Genomic DNA, 24090 nt, shown 5'->3' with positions numbered 1-24090 from the left:
TTTCAAAAAAATTCTGCCAACCATAAATTCATGCCTAAAACAAGGGCTGTTTGTAAAACATGCATGCCCCCCATATGGGCTGTCAGTTGTAGTGGCAGCCATTGTGTGAATACGTTTTTTGTCACTGTGACCTTGACCTTTGACCTGAAAATCATTAGGGGTCATCTGCCAGTCATGATCAACGTACCTATGAAGTTTCATGATCCTAGGCATAAGCGTTCTTGAGTTATCATCCGGAAACCATCCGGTGGACGGACGGAGACCCCACCACAACAGTACATAATATAATCTGCAAATGTGGTCCTAAACTGCATCCAAGAACGAGTCACTGTGACCTTGACCTTTGACCTAGTGACCTCAAAATCAATAGGGGTCATCTGCCAGTCATGATCAATGTACCTATGAAGTTTAATGATCCTAGGCATAAGCGTTCTTGAGTTATCATCCGGAAACCATCTGGTGGACGGACGGACGGACTGACTGACCAACGACCTTCCAACCTACCGACATGTGCAAAACAATATACCCCCTCTTCTTCGAAGGGGGGCATAACTCTTTATTGTTGTTGATGTATTGAAATAAAATATGTGACAACAAAAGATTGTCTTTACTTTTATTATCCAAACTTTGCTAGACATACTATGGAAATCAAACGTAAAAAATGATGTGATGTGCATACTATCAATTTGCGTAAAAAAACACAACGATGGCTTTCCCGAAAAATGTAGTACTGGTTAAACATCATTTTGGTAAATTGAAATGATACATAAGATGAGGCTATAAAGAATCAAATATTACAATGCTCATGGGGCTGATATCAATGATGACAATTATGCAGAGAAACTACAGATATATGAACTTGTTCTTGAGACACTGAATGACATTTTATCAGAAACCACATGAATATAATGCCAGATGGAGATAACCTGTTCATCAGTCCTAGAAAATATAGATAAAAATTGAATTTCAGGAAATAACATCTAAATATTGAATTAACACAAGGTAACAGACTTGACAGTATTAATTCATCTTGTGTAGAAAATACAGTTCAATAATAACAAAATGACTTGATAATCAAACAAATGATCAGTGGAAAACATAAGATAAAATCTACCAGGTATTTATCGTGTTTATAAAAAGTGGAATAAACAAGTATTCAGCAGTGTGCAAATGAAAAGCCACAGGAAATTAAAACAACAACAATCTGTTGTTATACACTAGAGATTATCTGTTCATCATTCGGGGACCCCCTGGTGGTCCCATCATAGGGGGCCCTCCCCGGAACTGCATTGGCGGCCCCATTCCCATTGGTCCCATTGGTACCATTGGCCGCATCCCTGCAATACAAAATGTGTTATCATATGTGAACATTAAATGGCAATCATTCATAATGCTCTCTCAGGAAGGAAATATCAATACAATTTACAACAGTTGTCATGATTTTGTAACTTAGTTAGTTTATTGAGGTAAATATTTTTTAAAGTGAGATGTATAGACTTTTTGAAGTTAATGTAAAAATGTTTTTAAAAATAAAACTTGTTTTTAACTCGATTTGCTTAGAAATAGTATAACTTGGCTATAATGGATGCGTAATGTTCATATTTTAGTACAGTTATTTATATATTTACTACCATGTTTTTAAACTAATTTAATTCCAAAAGGATGTACAAGTACACAACCCAAATTCAAGTTTAATTTCAAGTCTGATATATAGGTAGAGAAGATTTAAGCTTTTTAAAAGAACATCATCACCCAATACATTTTTTGATAATTCAACATATTCAAATGCAGACGAATACCAATGAGCCTCACTCTGCCAAAAGGTGTTTTAATGCATGTGCATAAACCGTCGTCCCAGATTAGCCTGTGCACTTTCCACTTTTATGATATTAATCGTTTTAAAGCATGTGCATAAACCGTCGTCCCAGATTAGCCTGTGCACTTTCCGCTTTTATGATATTTATCGTTTAAAGAAAGTCTCTTCTTAGCAAAAATCTATTTTCGGCAGAAAGTGTTGTCCATGATTAGCCTGTACGGATGACACATTACGCACATAAATTAAACCCCCTTTTAACAAAGCACAGCTCAACTTATAATATCTAATTATCTTTTTTTAGCCATTTTTGTAAATACATGTATAACAAAATTTTGATTTACAAAATACCAGCTAGCATATTTTGTGCACAATATTTTTAAGTTTTAGTAATTAGGAATCGCATGAGTTTAAAGTTGCCCACTAACCTGGCATCATCATTGGTCTGGGTCCTGGAGGTCCGTGCATCATGGCCATAGGGGCCATGGGGCCTCCCATGGGGTTGGTTGGCATCATAGGGGGCCCAGGCATGGGACCAGGTCCTGGCTTAGAACCTGCCTTGAATGCTGCAGCTGTAGAGGCAAATTCAAATATGTAAATGTAAACATATAATACTTAAAACTGCTTTCAGGAATAACAAGTGTTTCATAGAACTTCAGAAGGTATTTTAAATAATTAGACCATGAAAAAAATTAAAGGTGGCAGATTGGCTTGACTATTTAGTCTGATTACATGTCATGACATAATGCAGTATTTTTTCAGTGAATTGGGTCCTTCTGTGAAAGAAATGAAACACTGTACTTTGCCTATATAACATTACAACCTTTGAATAATAAACTTATTTTTTGTAAAGGTTTACATTCTTTTTCAATAAGTATTGACTCTTTTATATACACAAAAGACAAATTGATTGGTTAATGATTGTAAAAAATGTAGTAAACATTGTGAAAAAGAAATGTTGTTTTCCTTTGTGCCTTGAGTCCTATAAGTTCTGAATAAATGTACTTATATTCAGCAAAAAAAGCTAACATACTTGTGTCATCTACCAGCTTTTGAACCTGTTCTTCAAGCCACTTCTGATAGTAGAGGCGGACATTTTCCTTGTGTTTTCTACCACTGCAATGGGTCTTCCTCACTGACGGCTGAAACATAATGTCATGAAATGTTACTGTGATTTTGTATTAAAAGTGTCTTGTTTTAATGTTAACGGGTAAATTGTCAAGTGATATATCACTGAGAAGTTTTTGTTATGAACATCATACATCATTGTTGTTTTTACCATTGATTTATCAATGAAAAGGTATATTCTCATTCTAACATAACAACCTTAAGACTTCTTGCTTATGCCTATTAAACTTAAATAAATTAAAGTTATCAATCCTATTATCTTTTCACAAAATAAAATAATAGCTTAGATAAAATTAAGCACACTGAAAATCCTAATTGATCAAGAACTACGGCTTCTTTTTCGAGGGGACATTTTTTTAATTTGATTTTTTATTCCTAACATGATATCATTTTAACTGATAGTAATCAGCATACTGATACAGATGATAAGCAATACTCACCGAGTCATGTGTGAGGTAGGTATCACACATAATGATACAGATTATAAGCAATACTCACTGAGTCATGTGTGAGGTAGGTATCACATAATGATACAGATGATAAGCAATACTCACTGAGTCATGTGTGAGGTAGGTATCACAGTATAATGATACAAATGATAAGGAATACTCACTGAGTCATGTGTGAGGTAGGTATCACATAATGATACAGATGATAAGCAATACTCACTGAGTCATGTGTGAGGTAGGTATCACAGTATAATGATATAGATGATAAGCAATACTCACTGAGTCATGTGTGAGGTAGGTGTCACAGTAGTCACAGTAGTATCTGAAAATAGAAACAAAACACAAAACATACTTTTCACAATTATTTGAAGATAAATTATTTACCTTATACACAGTTACAGTACCATCATCCACACATGTTCTAATGGTTTTGATGGCTAATCTTGGGATCAAAGTCTGCCCTATACAACAATTTGAAATGAAAAAAAAAATCACCTTTAAATGAGCCGTGCTCTGTGAAAAGGGGTTTAATGAGTGTGGGTTAAGTGTCGTTCCAGATTAGCCAGTGCAATCCTCGCAGGCTTACATGAATCTGGCACAACACATTCTGCCTACAATGGATTTTTGCTAAATTGATACTTTCTTAAACAGAAAATATCATTGTAAGCAGAAAGTGACGTCCCTGATTAACCTGTGCAGACCAGAAATTCCTCTCAACAGTAAAGCTTCTTTTTAAACATAATTCATCCAGATCATTAAAACAATATTGAAGTCGTGCAGTTTGGGTTAAATCTTATACATTAACATCATTAATTTAATTCAATTTGATTTAAAAAGAGAGAACATTTCCTAGAATCGATCTGGTTACAAGAATAGATAAAACATTGTAAGCTGGCATAATTCGGTTAGACAGTCATTTGCAATGTATTTTTGGAGCCAGATGGATTCTAGGAAAAGTTTTTTAAGTTTTCTGTTTGATGATCACTTCAAGGTTAACCTGTTCCAACAGGCATAAATTTATTGCTTAAGTATAAAGTCTTTTGCATTGTTTGATACCAAGATTTTGTAAATCTGTTGAAAATTCAGTAGTAAGCTTCCATTGGCTGGTGTGCCGAAATCATCATTTCAAGAGTTGTAGTCACATACTTTGTTATATATACCGGTATATATACATGTATACACTGAAATAAAAAATTAAAAAAAATTGACTTACTATTTTGTTCTGATATTTTGTATAACAAATGGACAATGGAGGGTTTTGGGAGGGGGATAGGAGTTAGTGGAAAAGGCGTTGCAGTGGGGAGGTGGGGTAGTAGCTAATGCAGAGTGCCTGGGACCCAAAGTTTAACAATAACAATTATGTCTGATCCAAGCACCTGCAAGCAGATGTACAAAAAAAAAAATGAAGAAGTTGAATGGAAAGTTGGACTTTTAATTGTTTTCGTCTTTAGGTTATGTTTTCCACCATTTTTTTGACATATAAATACAAAGAATCAATTGATATTTGCTTGTGCTGCAACAATATACCAGTATATCGGCATTATTTCGCAATACGCAATCCACATATTTTATTGCGATACGATTTTCATCACACCCGTACGAAAATTTTACAAAAATTAATTCACCTTTCGTCCAGAAAAGCCATCCCAAATAATTATATCAAGGTAAAAACAAGAGCACCGCCTTGCGGGTGCAGACCGCTCATCTATTTTCTTTTTAAAGGTGAAGGGACTCTCATTTTCAATCACAAAGGAGGGAGGAGTGGAGTGAAGAGGGGTGTATAGTGTGGGGTTGTGGACATTTATTACATTATCTTCCAAAAAAGCGAAAAAAAAAAAAAAAAAACGTTTTAAAAAAAAAATGGGGGGGGGGGGTATAGTGTAAGGGTGTGGTGATAATTTGTGAGATGATCTTAAAAAAAAAAAAAAAAAAAAAAAATCAAAAAAAAAATTGGGGGGGGGGGGGTGGGGGGGGGGGGGGGGTATAGTGTGAGGGTGTGGTGGTCATTTGTGAGATGATCTTAAAAAAAAAAAAAAAAAAAAAAAATTAGGGGGGGGAGGGGGAGGGGGGGAGGGCACGGGGGATGGTTTGGGTGAAGTCTATTGTGGTATGTCAGGTAAGAGTAGTTTCATCAAAGTATCAATCAAATCTAATCATAAATAAAGAAGTTATGGCAATTTTAGCAAAATTTAATAATTTGACCTTGAGAGTCAAGGTCATTCAAAGGTCAAAGTAAAATTCAAGTTGCCAGGTACAGTAACCTCATGATAGCATGTAAGTATTTGAAGTTTGAAAGCAATAGCCTTGATACTTCGAGTGGATCGAAACACAAAATTTAACCATATATTAAAAGTTAATAAGTCAAAAAAGGGCCATAATTCCATAACAATGACAACCAGAGTTATGCAACTTGTCCTTTTACTGTACCCTTATGATAGTTTGTGAGTGTTCCAAGTATGAAAGCAATATCTATGATACTTTAGGGGTAAAGTGGACCAAAACATAAATCTTAACCAAATTTTAAATTTTCTAAGTATAAAGGGCCCATAATTCCGTCCAAATGCCAGTCAGAGCTACATAACTTTGCCTGCACCGTCCCCTTATGATAGTTCATAAATCTTGCAAGTATGAAAGCAATAGCTTTGATACTGTAGGAATAAAGTGGACCTAAACACAAAACTTAATCAAATTTTCAATTTTCTAAGTATAAAAAGGGCACATAATTCTGTCAAAATGCCAGTCAGAGTTACATTACTTTGCCTGCACAGTCCCCTTATGATAGTTAGTAAGTGTTGCAAGTATGAAAGCAATAGCTTTGATGCTTAAGGAATAAAATGGACCTAAACACAAAACTTAACCAAAATTGTCAATTTTCTAAGTATAAAAAGGGCACATAATTCTGTCAAAATGCATGCCAGAGTTATCTAACTTTGCCTGCCCAGTCCCCTCATGATAGTAAGTAAGTGTACCAAGTTTGAATGCAATAGCATTGATACTTACTGAGAAAAGTGGAACTAAACGCAAAACTTAACCAAAATTTTCAATTTTTTAAGTATAAAAAGGGCACATAATTGTGTCAAAATGCACGCCAGTTATCTAACTTTGCCTGCCCAGTCCCCTCATGATAGTAAGTAAGTGTACCAAGTTTGAATGCAATAGCATTGATACTTTCTGAGAAAAGTGGACCTAAACGCAAAACTTAACCGGACGCCGACGCCAACGCCAACGCCAAGGTGATGACAATAGCTCATAATTTTTTTTCAAAAAATAGATGAGCTAAAAACAAAGCAGTGTTTAAAAAAAAACAAGATTATTGCCAAGCAATATAGTCCCCTACAGGCTCCACCATTGTCAGAAATTCCACCATTGTCAGATTTTTTTTATTTGTTGCCATAGCAACCAGAATTTTTGACGTAGGAACAAAATGAAATGATGTGCATAATGTCCATATTGCCATCTATCCATGTTTCAAGTTTCATGAAAAAATATTAAGAACTTTTAAAGTTATTGCAGGATCCAGAAAACCACCATTTTCAGCAGTATTTCTAGTCTATTTGTTGCCATAGCAACCAGAATTTTTGACGTAGGAACAAAATGAAATGACGTGCATTATGTCCATATTGCCATCTATCCATGTTTCAAGTTTCATGAAAAAATATTACAAACTTTTAAAGTTATCGCAGGATCCAGAAAAGTGTGACTGACTGACAGACAGACAGAGCGCAAACCATAAGTCCCCTCCAGTTAAACCGGTAGGGGACAATAAATTGTTACGTAAAAATAGCATTCTAAAAAGTCTATTATACGAAGTAGCGTTGTTACATGGGAGCATTCATTCGATGCTTGTGAACAAATTATCATTGAATTAATTACGCACAACTGTAACTGTTTCGTTTGATTCTGAAATAAGCATTATTAAATTTGTAATCCGAATTTTGGAAACACGCTTCCTAACTTTAATGCTAACGCGACAATAAAAAATTATAGCGTCAAATAAAAAGTGCTCTATCCTTTGTCTCACTAAAAAGCGCGCGAAAATTATGCAGACATGTAGAACGTCGCATGGAAAGTGTGAGTATATTTTGTGTTGTATTAAAACGGGAACATCAAGTCAGGCGCTTTACGAAAATGCCCCGATTGGAAGTTAATTCATCACATCTTTAAATAGTAACAAATGCCAAAATGTATTTTATACTCGAGAAAATTGGTGAATGTTTGTGTTTCTTGTTATACTATAGCACTCTTGTTGTAAATATTTACCAGAATTTGCTTTAAAACTGAAATATACGGGATTTTCTGGTAATTGGCAAATTATAATTCTGGTACAAGCTAGCAATATATTGAGATATAGTTCAATACGGGTTTTTGAACTGACAATATATTGCAATACGCTTTTGGCGTATTGTTGCAGCACTTATATTTGCAGCAAGAGATGTTTTTCTTCAGATTTAACAATAAGGTCTTAAAGTTTGTTTGTACATGTAAACAAAAGTCAGGGGACAAACGCTATTGTAGACTACCCACGGTTATATTGGGTCTGAGTATACCTTTTCATTTTTTACACCATGCAAAACACCGGACTCAACATTAAATTAAGCCAAGTTTGCTTTTTAAATATTTCATTAGAAACAAGAGATGTGTTTGTCAGAAACAAAATTCACCCTACTGCGCTGTTTTGATTTTTTACATCCCTTTAAAATATATTACTTCCCTTGTGTACCTGACAAATGATAAATATAAAGTATCTCCCTTTAAAGCTTGTTTAGTTACTTCCCTTGGATTTGCTTTTTTGGCCATTGACCTTAAAGGATGACCTTGACCTTTCAACACTCAAAATGTGAAGCTCCATGAGATCCACATGCATGCCAAATATCAAGAAGCTTTCTTCAATATTGAAAAAGTTATGACCAATGTTAAAGTTTTCAGACGGACTGACCAACAGAAAGACGGACAGACTGACGGACAGTTAAACTGCTATATGCCACCCTACCGGGGGCATACAAATTATAGCAAAATGGATAATAACATGTATTCAGCGCAATGAGTCAATATTGGCTAGACTTATTGAACAGCAATTTATCAGAAACGCAGAGGTAATCGAAAATACAGTCATTCATGCAGTTCCGGTCGTCCTTTTACATTTTTGTGGCATGTTCAACAATTGCATTTGAAATATTTCTCCTTTTTTCTTAGGATTAAAGATAATTCTTTTATCTACAATTTAAGTCCTGTTTGAATGAAATCAAGCTAGTATTAGTATGTAAATTACGCATTTAAAAAACGCACACAACATATCAAATTCCGGTCCATGTCAATAAATTCCGACACTCATATTTATTTATAGATGTGTGCAATCGGGTGTCATCTCAAAGAGGTTTTTGACTGTCAATTTTGACAGTTTGTGTACTTACAAGAGACAAAGCAACATATACAGTCATTGTTACACAATGTGGGGTGCAAATAAAAAAACATGATAAAGTAATAGTGTTACAGTTGTATTTCTAACAAATCAACTGCCTGTTGACATAACACTTTCAATGCTGGGTAATATTTATTTAGTCCAGTCCATAGACACAATAATCCAAATATTCAAATGCAGCATTGAAATGTTTATAAAAAAAAAAAAAATATATATATATATATATATATATATATATATATATATATATATATATATATATATATATATATATATAGTTGAAAGATATTAAGAACCAGCATGTTCATCATATTATCATATATTTTGCAGAAAAATAAAGTTTGGTGTACATGTTATGCACACAAAAGCAGTACATGTGCATAAGAATAACATGGTCTAAAAAGAGATCATAATATGAAATAAAGTGTAAATAGTATGCTCTAAACAGCAGTACCTCTGCAAATAAATTAGCAAAAAGAGATCATAATATGAAATAAAGTGTATACATTATGCTCAAAACAACAGTACCTCTGTATATAACTTAAATGGTGCAAAAGCGATCAAACAAGAGCACCGCATAACGGGTGCCACGCTCGGCTGCAAAGCTTGTCAGAATTTTTTTAATTTTTTTTTTAGGTCACAGTGACCTTGACCTTTGACCTAGTGACCCAAAATGGGTGTGGCGTGTAGAACTCGTCATTGTGCATCTACATATGAAGTTTCAAAGATGTAGGTGGAAGCACTTTGATTTTAGAGGCAATGTTAAGGTTTTTGTTAAAGTTTTATATTAGAGGTCACAGTGACCTTAGCCTTTGACCTAGTGACCCAAAAATGGGTGTGGCATGTAGAATTTATCAAGGTGCAACTACATATGAAGTTTCAAAGTTGTAGGTGGAAGCAATTTGATTTTAGAGCCTATGTTAAAATTTGATATTAGAGGTCACAGTGACCTTGACCTTTGACCGTATGATCCAAAAATGGGTGTGGCTTGTAGAACTCATCAAGGTGCATCTACATATGAAAGTTGTAGGTGGAAGCACTTTGATTTTAGAGCCAATGTTAAAGTTTTTAGCACGACGCCTACGGCGGACGTCAGACGAGCTGGCTATGACAATAGCTCGGGTTTTCTCCAAAAACAGCCTCGTTAAAAATGAAATAAAATCTAAATATTATTCACACAACAGCAGTATCTCGGCATAGAATAAAATGGTGCAAATATACTGAACTCCTTACAACTTAACACCAACTTGCATCCTGTAGCCGATGACTTTCCAAAAGCCTTGTGACACAAAGAGACATTTAATTGCTCGATACAATGCGTTTTTAAGGTCTTTGAATATCGAGCTAACCGCAGATCATGAATCAGCTAACTCGCACACAAAATAATAAGAAACATGCAAGAGACAATTTGTGAAGCCATGTTGTCATTATTTTCTCCGCTTTTTTGCAAAATACTGGTTGTGGACCATTTCTGCTGGCCAGAGCTTGTTCACTTAGACATTGTGTCTAAGAAAACAGAAACAGTACTGTTCTAAGAAGCTTCTCTGATGGAGGTTTTCTTTTACCTTTACGTCTATCAAAAAGCTTGTCCGACTGGAAGACCTCACCCTGAAATGTAGAGAAATGTAGAGATGACGCTTTGGTTAAAATCTAAACAAGAGCTATCACTATCAAATAGAGCCACCATATTCATAATATCTGGGCTTAAATGACAACACTCAAACCCTATTGTGCTATTATTGTGGCACAATGTACAGTTCATGTTTTAATAACATTGTATATTTTTACTATTACCCTTGATATCTTAACTTGTTAAGATATGTATGTAACTGTACTCTAGTTTTATAAAGTTCACATGTAGGATACAGAGTACAGACAGCGATTGTCATGGAATTTTAAGAATAATTATTCCCAGTATGTGTATCCTTATGAGATGCACATTATAAGTGAACACATTTCCATTGATAATATTTAATTGATGTAAGAAATTAATTACCCACTTCACAGATTTTGCGACTTAACAGCCGGACTACATCGAGGTGTATGGTGTTCTTCTTTCGCTCTGCTTTCGGATGGATGGCTATTTTATCATTTTATCATACATTAAAAACGGGGGAAAATAGTATCAATATACTTAATTATAATATATGCTGTGCATGTAAACAAAGTTTAATGACCAAAATTAGGTAGTGCACAGTAAAATAAATATGTGAAACATGCATGAAATACGCGTGTCGATGTTACGGTATTGTGTATACGGCCCCCGAGTAATGCATCAATTTATACCGGAAGTAATTACCTAGTGACCTTTACAAAATGACGTTTCTCTTCTTTAAATGAAAGTGGAATGTCATATTGATGACTGTTAGACATAAAATATACATAATTTAATTCAATAACACAAACACAAATTACCTCCAACTTTTCACCCTTCCAAAAAAACGTGAACGGAAATCGCTCGTTCTGAAACCTCGTTATGGAACTAAAAGCGCGTGATGACCAAGAGTTCAACCAATGTTTGTAAACATGCATCTGTTTGACAAAAAACTATAACTTAACATGACACTACAGAAAAACATACTCAGGGCTCGACATTAACTTTTGAAGCCACTTGTCCAATCGGACAAGTAGACCAAAATTCCACTTGTCCTGACCAAATAGCAACTTGTCCTGATCATTATATCTTATTCTGCTCAGTACTTTGCAAAATAATGAAATTATGCAAAATGCTCAAATCATAAAGACTTTAATCGTTCAAAATACATGTTAACATAATTGTAGGCCATTTCAATACCTTAAGGTATTTTTTTTAAGTGTCCTGTAATTTTGAAAAACCAAAGGAAAGCAGATTAGACATTTTTAAGCAGACGACATTGTACTAACGAAAACAAACCACAAATGGGAATGATGTCGTAAAATCATTCTATACATAGAGATTACGTTGTTGCGTTAATTGTCTGTAAGATCGGTGTGTACCGGTGTCATAAAATGCATACGCATTACAAGGGAGAATATTTTTGTTAACTTGGCAAAGAAAAATATTAAGGGTTGCTTTCCTTGTGAACAGGGCGGTGAAGTATTACATGGAACTATCGGAATATCTCGCGCTTTGTCGTTTAAACGTAAACAAAATATAATTGAACAAGGGACAAAATTGTCACAAAACCAGGTTTTCATTGTGAAAAAAAATCTGATAAAGGGAGACAACTCAAACTGAACTTTTTAAATGAACAAACAAAATTAACACCCTTTGTAAGTTTGTTTTAAAATAAATCTATTTTTAGTCGTGGCGACCTTGACATTGGAGATATTGACGTGATTCTTTTGTGCAACACACCGTCCCATGATGGTGAACAAATGTGCCAAATGATTTTAAAATATCATAATGAATGACATAGTTATAGCCCAGACAAGCTCATTTATGGCTATTTTTTACCTTTGAACTCAAAGTGTGACCGTGACCTTGGAGATATCGACGTAATTATTTCGCGCGACACACCGTCCAATGATGGTGAACAAATGTGCCAAACTATTTTAAAATCTGACAATGAACGACATAGTTATGGCTCGGACAAGCTCATTTATGGCCATTTTTGACCTTTGAACTCAAAGTGTGACCTTGACCTTGGAGATATAGACGTAATTATTTCGCGCGACACACCGTCCAATGATGGTGAACAAATGTGCCAAATGATTTTAAAATCTGACAATGAACGACATAGTTATGGCCCGGACAAGCTTGTTCCGCCAGCCCGCCAGCCAGCCAGCCCGCCCGCATTCGCCAATCTAATAACCAGTTTTTTCCTTCGGAAAACCTGGTTAAAAAGTTGTGTGGTAACTCCACAGAAATAACGGATTTAAAGGCTTTTTATTCTAAGTAATTAAATTATAATGACCACTTGTCCCGTTGGACAAGCAAATTCTTTATTTAATTTGGTTGTCCCGGACAGTCGGACTACCGTTAATGTCGAGCCCTGATACTATATCCAGGGCTGTCAATTGTTCCAAATTTGAAATCCGGAAAATTAGGCCGTAGGATGAAGGGAAGAGAGGGCGCAACCCCCCTAGCCCTACCTTATTGTTCTTTTTTTATAGTCTTTCTAGGTGCAATTTCTGGTGAGTACAATGCGAAATATTATAAACCAAACCATCCGTAACACCGCAGGTGTATTTGTCATTCTAAACAAATGATATTGAGAACTTCGAAATTAAATAAAAATCTACAAACCAGCGTATCCGAAAACGACTGTCCGAAAACATGTTGCGATACATCATTTGCAAATGAAATAAAATATGCATATCGTTTGACTGCAGAAAATGAAAACCAGTAACCAGTAACCTAGCAAATACGCAGTCACTATATAATTTGATTAACATATTTTTAACTTAGCCAGTTAACTGCTCATGTCAGTGCCAGCCGCTTACCAATCAGAAATCAATAAATAAAATCGGTACCAGGCGCAAATGTCCCGAATGCCGATGATGCTATAACAATATTCGTTCTGAAATGATCCCGCACTAAAAGAATTTTGTCCCTACCCCCACCCGCCTTAAACAAACTCATCGGATTTACATTCACCTCAAAATAAACCCTGGACGGCTCAAATCCGGATTTCCGGAATAATCCGGAAAATTGACACCCCTGTATATCCTTACCAGCCTTAGAATTTAGAAAAATGCCGGAACTGGATGAAAACCGGAACTGCATGAATGACTGTATGAGTATATTTTCTTTGAACCTGTAGATTAAGTTTAAACAGATAAAAGATTTGTCATTAAGATACAAGAATTACCATGTGCATGAAGCTTTTAAGCAATAAGTATTGTACGATTCCCTTATATCGAGCGTGTCCTTATTTCGATCACTTTGTTTAAATTAAGAGCGCAGCTCTTGTGATGACGTCACATGCATGAGATCGGAGTTTTTGTTTCAATTACATTACTACGCATGAAAATAAATACAGACACAACCATAATGCGAAAAATAAAGTATTATTGTATTTCAACACTACAGTGCTTTCCACAGGCAATATAACGGTCCCTCAGGGGGGCGCTTGAATTTCGAAATCAGAGTCCGCGGGGCGCCTGAAATTTTCCGATCAGTGTATTCTGACAGTTATTGCAGCTTAAGATCAAAGCGACTTCGCCGAAAATTTTGAAAGCCGATTTACGATCCTTTTTCGCTTTACCCAACCACATCCCGCCTAAAGACGGAGCGTCGCTGTATTAGAAAATCAATATTGACCAATGTGAGCGCACGCTTTGTATGAGTGACAGCAGTAGGCAGGCAATACCTGCAGTTAAATCATGCACACGATTTGTGACGTACATGTTATTGCCACAGACATCATAGCCAGTTACTTAGAAGACTGATGATGGCAACCGGCCGTACTCCTTGTGGACAATGTGCATTTCATGCATAATTCCGTCAAAACATTTATTCGACTCGTAAAGTGTTTAAACAAACAATCGTTGTGTTCATAAACCAACTGTTAATATTTGTTGAAATCTCAAATGGGAATAATTAAATTTGCAATCCGAAACCCATTCCCGTCAGTCGATGTTAACGCGTTTTTAATCCCAAACAAACTTCTGAATGTAAATGTTATCGCAGGGCTCGAATTCAACTTTTTTTTCTTCTTGCAAAAAATTACGAGAGCTTTAATACCAACTCGCAAAATCAAAAAATTTATCGCAAATTCTGATGGAAACATAAAAAACCTTGGACATTAGTTTAGTACTATTTAAACAAAACAAAAGTACTTAACATGTATACACATTTTATTTCTGCAACCATACAAAGATATCAGTTCCTTGGACCATAAGGGCCCACATCAGGTTGATTGACCATCTTCATCTACAACAAGTTTTAGTCTTCTTTTAAGTTATTTTTCCCACTAATATACTGTTTTCGTAGAAGGATTTAAAATCCGTTTTTTCTTACCAAACGATTAACTTTGCTTTATCTTTTGTATTATGTATATTTTGTGTTATTTCCGTCTGTGGGAATAAAGTGACAAGTTATTTTTCGCTTCAATTAACATGTGTGAATAGTCGATTGTTTCACTTCCTTTGTACCAATACCATCCGCGTATCTGTATATACCAGTCTACATACAAGGTGCGCGCTTATGCATAAGGGTACTTTGGCGTTCTATAAATTGACCTAAGATTTAGCGATCATGACGTCGAGCAGCATTATACCTACTAATTTCTTTTCACTATTTATTTACTCACAAAAAAATACTAGTGGCTTAAAACTTAACTCGCAATTGATATTTTTTACTCGCATTTTGCGAGTGTGCGAGTGTTAATTTCGAGCCCTGTTACAGCAACGTTAAAATATTCTTGCTTCAAATTAGCAGTGCACATTTATTTTGTGTTGATTTTTTTTCTCCATTAAAAAGAGCGCAAAAATTATGCAGCATGTACAACGTCGCGTCATTTGCATACAAATCGTGCGTGTATTGAGCGTTTTAACAAGCACACAACACGTCAGGGGATTGACGCATGTTCAGAGGCAATATTTCATCAAATCCTTAAATAGTCACTAAAAATTTATAGAAAAATGGCAAGGTTTGTCTTAAAGAAATAATTGAGAGCTTTTATCATAAAATATTTACCAGAAAGTGATTTATAAAAACGGAATAAACCGGATTTTCGGGTAATAAATAAAACCATGAAAAGTAGTAAGTATAGAGTCATAGAGTCAGATTGAAATGGATGTATTAGGGATTGTTCAAGTCGGGATTTTACTATCTATGCGGGAAAGTTTTAAAACAATTAATGACGTTTTTGACGCAGTTTTTCTTTGAGTTATAACGCACCACAGAACGTCAATTGACATGTTAAATTTAAAACTAGAAATGGCGCAGCAGAGCCTGACGCGTATCCCCACGCCGCATGTTTGACCCCGGGGCGCCCCAGGGTTGGTAATGGGGCCATGCTTAGTTGAGATTGACCATATTGTCATACGAAAAGTTCAGTATCAATTAGAAGTGAATCGGTGTAGAAATGAAGAAGTTAAGTAAAAGGCAATTTTGGATGGGTGTGGCCTATGTGCAGTGTCCGACAAATCCATTGCCCGGAGCCCGGGGGCTACCGAAATTTTTCATCGGGCTACTGAAATTTTCCAGCTGACGCCCGCCGGGCTACTATAAATATATAAGAGCGGTAGCCCGTTTTATTGACAGACATACGTAGAATAAACACGCTGACCATGTGTTTCTACACTGTTTATTGCTTATAATCCGATAACAAAGTGCAATCAATTATCTAATCAGTCACCGATCACTTGCGGTAATGTCGTAAACAGTAACAGTGTATTTTAATCATCCAATCAGAATCAACATTTGTCGTCTGCTAATAATATAATGAAAGCGGGTTGGATAGTTGGCGCAACATCATTTCGCTGTTTGGAATTCTTTGTTAACCGCAACAATGAGTAAAAGCGACAACGTTTTTGATGTCGTTAAATATCCAAGGACGCCTAACATTAAATAAATCAAAACAATAGCGGATTCTTTAAAACGGTCACAAAACCGAAAATGAATATTAATAACAACGGTGTGACCGCGGTAAACACCTGCTAATTAGTTTGCATTGTCAATTAATAATTGGATTAATCGACTGTTAATCAATAATCCCATATATGCACAATTTATATTTTTTAAACCAAATTATTGTTGGGTGATATAGACGATAAGAGTCATAAACACAAACGTTGGAAATTTTCTCAAGTGTCAAATGAATTTCGGCATATGGTTCTATTTAAAGATATGATGTAATAAGCTCCCAATCAGGACCGTTCAATTGCAACATGCGTAAATCACCTGCAACGGTTTGCACGCGTTGTGCCCAGCTATTTTAGGTTACAAAATTCAACATTTAATAAATGAATATCTTTGTCCAGATAAAAAGCGCGCATGGGTGTATTTATTCAGGGACCTATACAAACATTTTTTTGTTTGTATAGGTCCCTGAGTTATTTGAAAATAAACATTTCGTAGCGGGTACAACATTGAGATCATTTAATTTCCATTAAATGTTTCGTTGTGAATTTCAACTAAAGTACCGGGGTATCTCGCAAATTATTTGGCATTGCAATTTCCTCTACATAAACTATAATGTAAACAGGCTGTATCGTTACCGTTACACTGTATCAGTTCCTTCATTATTGAAACAATTATTGTGTTGTATACTGACTGCACACAAGTGTCGTAACATACGGATGCAATACGTAAATTCGGACAGTACTTAAAGTCGGACACAAGTAAATAAATGATTTAATACTCTTGATTTATTGAAACTCGGTATTTGTTGTTAAAAAGGGCAATTGCATTGATTAACACCATACGAGTCAATCGTATTGATCATCTAAACGCTTTATTTACGTTTCCAACTTAACGTGCTGTCCGAATTTAAGTACACATACATGTGCACATACATGAAATATTTACATGTAGTATATCATTTTCTTTGGTACATTTTACATTTAAGTACACGGTGCCTGTACTGTAACATTAATTAATGATATTGACTCTGTACATCAGACTACTTGCTGTATTATGTATATGTATGTATACATATTATGTATATGTAAATGAAGAAATAAAATAAAGATGAAAGCCTGCCTCTTATCATTTTGTATGAATTTTGTTTGGGCTACCAAATATTTTTATAGGTAGCCCAGTGGGCTACCTGAAAAATAAGAAATTTGTCGGACACTGTATGTGGGCTGGGTGCCCCAGGGTTGGTAATGGGGCTATGCATAGTTGAGATTGACCGTATTGTCATAAGAATAGTTCAGTATCAATTAAAAGTGAATCGGTGTAGAAATGAAGAAATTATAGTAAAAGAAAATTTTGGGTGGGATTGGCCTATTTGGGCGAGGCGCCCCAGAGTTGGTAATGGGGATATGCATAGTTGAGATTGACCGTATTGTCATAAGAGAAATTCAGTATCAATTAGAAGTGAATCAGTGTAGAAATGAAGAAGTAATAGTAAAAGGCAATTTTTGGTGGGTGTGGCCTATGTGGGTGGGGTGCCTCAGGGTTGGTAATGGGGCCATGCATAGTTGAGATTGACCATATTGTCATGCATAGTTAAGATTGACCGTATTGTCATAAGAGAATTTCAGTATCAATTTGAAGTGAATCGGTGTAGAAATGAAGAAATTATAGTGAAAGGAAATTTTGGGTGGGTGTGGTCAATGTGGGCGGGGCGTCCCAGGGTTGGTAATGGGGCCATGCATATTTGAGATTGACCGTATTTTCATAAGAGAGGTTCAGTATCAATTTAAAGTAAATCAGTGTAGAAATGAAGAAGTTTATGTAAAATAACATAAAAAATGAGTGAAAATCTCTGACCCGGCCCCGCCCCCAACCCCCATGACTTTTGACCCAGGGATCAGATCAAATTTCCAAATAGTGCAGGGTCGCACATTTGCTCATAGCTACCATGACTGTGTGTAAGTTTCAAGGTTCTGGTGCTTATAGTGTAGGAGATAGAGGCCAGGACGGAAAGACAGACGGCGGAGATAACCACAATATCCCCACACTTTTCAAAAAGCGTGGGGATAAAAATCAACGTTGCATGGATCAAACTGTTTGTGCACATTGCGAAAATTGGTGACATGACAACAGTGCTCACTCTGGCCTTCAGAAAATAATAGCCATATTTTTTTTCCTTAAAAAAATAATAGCCAAAACATATGCGGACTTTTCCGCAAAACGGTACTGAAGGCAAAAAGAAAGAAAAAACCATGAATCTCATTTTATCTATGTTTTATTAAATGTATATCTATTGATTTAAGTTATAATATATATATATACTCAAAAACAAGCATAATATCAGTGTGCCATTTTCTTATAAAATATTATCATGGCTTTACAATAAAGAATACAATCAATGTTGTGGGTGTGACTTAACAAACCAGATCTCAGCTACAGTTACAAACACATAAGAATTAAGGGCAGAGGCCCCAACCCACCCAGAGCACTAATTATACTATTTTTTATAGTTTTTCCAATTGCAATTTTTGGTGAATACTCGAAATATTATAAACCACATCTTCCGTATCACCGCATGTGTATTCGTCATTCTATTTTTGCTGTTATGAACTTCGAAAATAAATCATAATGGACGAAAAAAATACAGTATCCGAAAACGGTAATCCGAAAAATTGTACGCGTTTTGCAAATGAAATATGCATAATATAAAATATTAATATGCATAATCTAAAATGTGCATATCGTTCGACTACTTTATCTCTTAATACGGCGTTTGCCATCGGCCGCAATATTGTAGGCAGAGGCCAATATCAATTGTAAATGATTTATTCCAAAAATAACACTTTCGCAATGCTGATCATGTTTACATCAATTAACGTCACAGCGCGTGAGTTAAAATACACCACCTTAGTGTAATTCCATACACGTGTTTCGTTAAAATTAGCTGACCATGGCATATGCCGGGTCCTTTTGAATTGGGAAAACCAGGTTACCTGGTTAAAAATTGGAATCATTATGTTAAAGCAGACGACAAACAGCGGTAATTACGGGGATAATTAGTTGATGGCGATTAAATAATTATTTCATCAAGCAATGTTCAACGTAATCTAATTGCAGAAAAAACGGCGTGCAAAACAACCAGCCAACAATATTAGCGGCGATTTTCAATAATGACGATTAAATAATAATTGGCGAAATATTAACAAAGATCTAACAGTTACCGATAATTGGTAAAGCACAGGGAGATTAAAGACGTTTTTTCCGAAATATATCACTGCTGTCGGACACTGATTGAGAAAAATGCTCTAGGCCACAATGTCGCAGAAGTTATTGACGCGTGTATGACAATACACAGGGTCGAGTGTTTACACAGGTAATCTTGTTATCGATTTTTCCTGCTTGATGGCCCGATTTGCAGGCGTTTCGCAATCGCGGGACAACATTTAGTGGCAATTTGTTTTTTTATGTAGGCGGATAAAATAATCGCCATTTTTTCTAGACAATTTTAAGAAATAATAGCCAGTTGGATAAAATAATCGCCATTGGCGATAATGTCTGGCAGCAGCGTGAGCACTGTGACAATATACACATAATCAGCGGGTATATCCCATGACGATTGGAAGCTAATTTTATCAAATAAAATTATGTTAATATAAACATATATGCCAAAATTGTATTTTAACAAATGGTGAACAACATTTGTGTTTTTGCAATTCTTAACACTTTTATATGTCCTCATTGCAGCAATGCTCTAAAGAGGATTGACCGAAAAAAAAAGTTATTAAAAAGAAATACAGTCAGTGAATCGAAGTTTTGTTGGGTTCATGCCTATTACAATCGAGTACTCTTGCATTCGGTGTGTGCCATTTCCATATCAGGTAAACAACACTCGTATGGCGTAATGGATTAATTTGCCAATGTGTATGGAACTATTGGCTTAGCGTGGTTTATTGTGAAAATATTGTGAGCTCAGGCCGGGGATTGAACCCACGACCTCCAGAGTGGTAGTCAGCCACTTTAACCAAGTCGCTAAAGAGCTAGCCCAACAGCAAGGCTGTTGGAAGTGACCTCACTTTTTACTACACTCCTCCCCCTTTTAATGTTTCAAGGCCCAGACACGCCCGGTACAGCATGTCTTGCATCAGCATGGCCCTACCAGAAACCGTTAAACAGCTCAGACCGACTCCCGCATTCACAGTACTATCTCATTCTCGTCGCCATTATTGTGAAAATACTGAGCTCAGGCTGGGGATTGCACCCAAGACCTCCAGAGTGGTAGTCAGACACTTAAACCACGTCGCTAAAGAGCTAGCCCAACAGCAAGGCTGTTGGTACTGACCTTACTTTTTACTACAGGTTAAACACCCTGTAAATAAACGAATTTGACATGGACGAGATAAAATAAATATTTAAATGTAAATCGTTTATAGTGGCATTGTTTGCTATAATTCAGGAATATTTGTAATTATCTTAACCACTCGATACACGGTTATCGGAGGATATCCGAAAAAAAAGTTTCCGAAACAATGCAAATGGAATCGCCTGCGATATTCACTATGAAAGTGGTGTTTTAAGTATTTCATTTAAATGTAAGCCAAACCTTACAGATAGTAACTTACTTTGGCATTGATGTTTTATCGATGAGTAATAAAGAAAGAAGTTTAAAATTAAATTTAAGGGAAACCGACGCACATGAAACTGATGCAGAAAAATAAAATTAGTTATGAAGATCACCACAAAGGTTAAGAAGCATTAAAATAAAACTGATTTCGGTTACGTTTAACTATTTTTATGCCAAATGGACTGTATTGAAATGAAAATGTCGAATACTTGTTTGAAAATATCGAATACTTGTTTGATAAGAGCATTTTGTATAAGCATTGTATCTAGTCAATCATTTCAACACGGGTAGCATACAGTTCACCAATATGGGATGGTTGAAAAAATAAAACACACTAAAATTTAACAATAAATAAGCTAGACTTAGCACCAGCACTAAAGGAAGTTGTAGTAGTAATGCTCATTGTGTCATTGTCGACCTGAAATTGCCCACAAGTCACCCGGGTGTGACACGAAGCCGATTCTTGTCACCCAAGCCGACCAGGTGACTAGAATTGGCTTGAAGTCACCCAGGGTGACTTGAATCGGCTTCTGTGAAAGACGAGAATATCGAAATTACAGAAGTTTTAAATTTTTTGATATCATTTCTTTTCAAACTGAGTTAGAAACACAATTTTCACGTGTCGACTTTAACGAACCAGATGTAAATAAACTTTATAATACTTTTGAGGAACACTTTTTAAATGTAGCTGATAAACATGCACCAGTTAAAATGAAAAAAAAGTCCAAAAGAAACCAGTTCCATATATGAATAAACAACTAAAAAGTGCAATTTATAAAAAAAAGAATGCTCTATAACAAATATTTAAATAACAAAAATACAAAAAATTGGGAAAATTACAGACAACAAAGAAATCTTGTAACCAAAATACAAAGTAAATCTCTAAATTAATTACTTCATTGAAAGGTGTACAGGGGGATGCAAATCTCAGGATTTCTGGAAAACTGTCAGACCTTTCTTAACCAACAAAGGCAGTAATATCAATAAAGACACTATTCTAAACGAAAATGACAAGCTTATTACTAATCAAGAACAAGTAGGGGAAATATTTAATAACTTTTTTGTAAACGTGGCACAAAACATAGGAAATGAATCCCTAACAGCTGATGAAAATCACCCTAGCATATCTATGATATCCTTAAATATCAAACCTAATCAATGTTTTACCTTCAACCCTGTCAGCGAAGATTCTGTAGGAAAGCAAATTGGAAAACTAAACACTAAAAAGGCAGTAGGCATTGATGGTATATCAAGTAAATTGCTGAAGGCAGCTCAACCTGTGCTGACAGGTCCTTTAACCGTTATTATAAACTCTAGTATTAGTTATTCAACATTCCCTGATAAACTTAAAATAGCTCAAGTAAAACCATTACATAAAAAAATAGTAATTTAGATAAAGCAAAGTACAGACCAGTCAGTATTTTACCCACACTGTCCAAAATCTTCGAACGATCCATAAATGAACAATTAACAACATATTTTAACAATCATTTTAACACTTTTTTATCTGCTTTTAGGAAATGCTATGGTTGCCAAACTGCACTTTTAAAAATAATAGAAGATTGGATGAATTTCCTTGGATGAAAATAAATTTGTAGCTGCAATTTTAATGGACCTATCTAAAGCGTTCGATTGTCTCCCTCACGATTTGATACTGCTAAAACTTAAAACATATGGTATGTCCGAACACTCAACCGATTTGCTAAAAAATTACCTCTCACATAGAAAACAGTGTGTCCGTATGGTAAATTTAAATAGTCAGTTTTTACACCTATACAAAGGAGTTCCTCAAGGATCTATTCTTGGGCCGGTTTTATTTAACATTTTTATAAACGACATTTTTTTTTTCATTTCAAATAGCAGCTTGTATAATTATGCTGACGACAACACCCTTTCATACTCAGGACAGAATTTAACAGACGTTGTTAGTACTCTTGAAGAAGATAGCAAAACATTAATAGCTTGGTTTTCAAACAATAAAATGCAAGCCAACCCAGATAAATTTCAAGGCATTGCCATTGGAAAAAAATCTAGAGATCATATTACATCCTTCAATCTTGAAAATAATCATACTATTAAATGTGATGAAGAAGTAAAATTATTAGGTGTCACAATTGATTTTCAACTTAAATTTAATAGCCATATATCTAACATATGTAAACAGCCTCAAGGCAATTAAATGTTTTGAAAAGAATTGGAAAACACCTTTGTAAATTAGGTAAACTTACCATCTATCATTCTTTTATACTATCTAGTTTTAACTATTGTCCTGTAGTATGGCATAACTGTGGGGAAAATAATGCAAAGAAAATGGGAAAAAATCAAGAGAGAGCATTAAGATTTATTTATGACGATTATGTTTCAACTTATGACGATTTATTGAATAAGTCAAAATTGCCTTCATTAAAAATTAGGAGACTAAGATCAATTATTTTGGAAACATTTAAAATAGTCAATAATCAAACTCCCATTTATCTTAATGACCTTGTAAATCTTAAATCTAATTCCTATTCTTTTAGATACACCAGAACTGCTGAAATCCCCCATTTAAGAATATCAAGTTACGGCATCAACTCTTTCCGTTTCGGGGCTGCCAAACTGTGGAACTCTCTCCCCCAACATTTCAGGGACCAATTACAATTTAACCAGTTCTCCAGTTTGGTTAGCTCATGGGACGGTGAGAGCTGCCGCTGCTCCTATTGCATGTATCAAACATAGATGCTAAATTTGGCTTTTTTGTTGTTGCTTGCATGCCCTATGTTTTCACGCATACTGTGATATATGCTTGTTCATGCAACGATACTGATTATTTAATATGTTAGCTGCTTAAAAAAATCTTTTTATTTGGCTTTTTGTTGCTAGCTCGTTTAAGGTGCTACATTTTTTAGATTTTGTTGCTTGCTTGCTTTTGTGTTGCATGCACACTGTGATATACGCTTTTCTTTTTACTCATGCAACGAACCTGATTTTAAATATAAATATGTAAGTTAAATCATTATTAAGTAAAATATACTTTCATTAAATATGTAAGTGCTTAAATTTTGGCTTTTTGTTGCTTGCTTGTTTAAGTTGCTAAATTTTGGCTGCTTGTTGCTTGCTTGTTTCTTATGTTTCATGCACACTGTGATATATGCTTTTTTATATATGAGC

The 24090-nt window shown here is 35.2% G+C and overlaps 1 protein-coding gene across 1 annotated transcript; it reads right to left on the bottom strand.

Annotated features, from left to right (window-relative positions):
• Positions 1 to 601: 601 nt before the first annotated feature.
• On the bottom strand, positions 602 to 21063 carry LOC127872472 (U1 small nuclear ribonucleoprotein C-like). The gene is made up of 5 exons (XM_052415809.1): positions 20939 to 21063; positions 3670 to 3712; positions 2847 to 2955; positions 2242 to 2385; positions 602 to 1337 (listed from the first exon to the last, which is right to left on the bottom strand). Exons 1-5 carry the CDS (start codon positions 20944 to 20946, stop codon positions 1225 to 1227), a joined length of 417 nt encoding a protein of 138 aa, XP_052271769.1. The 5' UTR covers positions 20947 to 21063; the 3' UTR covers positions 602 to 1224.
• Positions 21064 to 24090: the final 3027 nt, after the last annotated feature.

The sequence above is a fragment of the Dreissena polymorpha genome, chromosome 1 (genome assembly GCF_020536995.1).
Source record: "Dreissena polymorpha isolate Duluth1 chromosome 1, UMN_Dpol_1.0, whole genome shotgun sequence".
NCBI lineage: Eukaryota > Metazoa > Mollusca > Bivalvia > Myida > Dreissenidae > Dreissena > Dreissena polymorpha.
The sequence above is the reverse complement of the archived record's forward strand: the minus strand, read 5'-3'. Positions and strand labels throughout refer to the sequence as shown.

What these genes read in the sequence shown, in the direction of transcription:
- LOC127872472 (XM_052415809.1), bottom strand. An exon ending in CCTACCTCACACATGACTCA is followed by an intron (nt 2,956 to 3,669) that starts GTGAGTATTGCT and finishes ATTATGTTTCAG; the next exon opens with CCGTCAGTGAGGAAGACCCA. An exon ending in CAGACCAATGATGATGCCAG is followed by an intron (nt 1,338 to 2,241) that starts GTTAGTGGGCAA and finishes TTTGTATTGCAG; the next exon opens with GGATGCGGCCAATGGTACCA.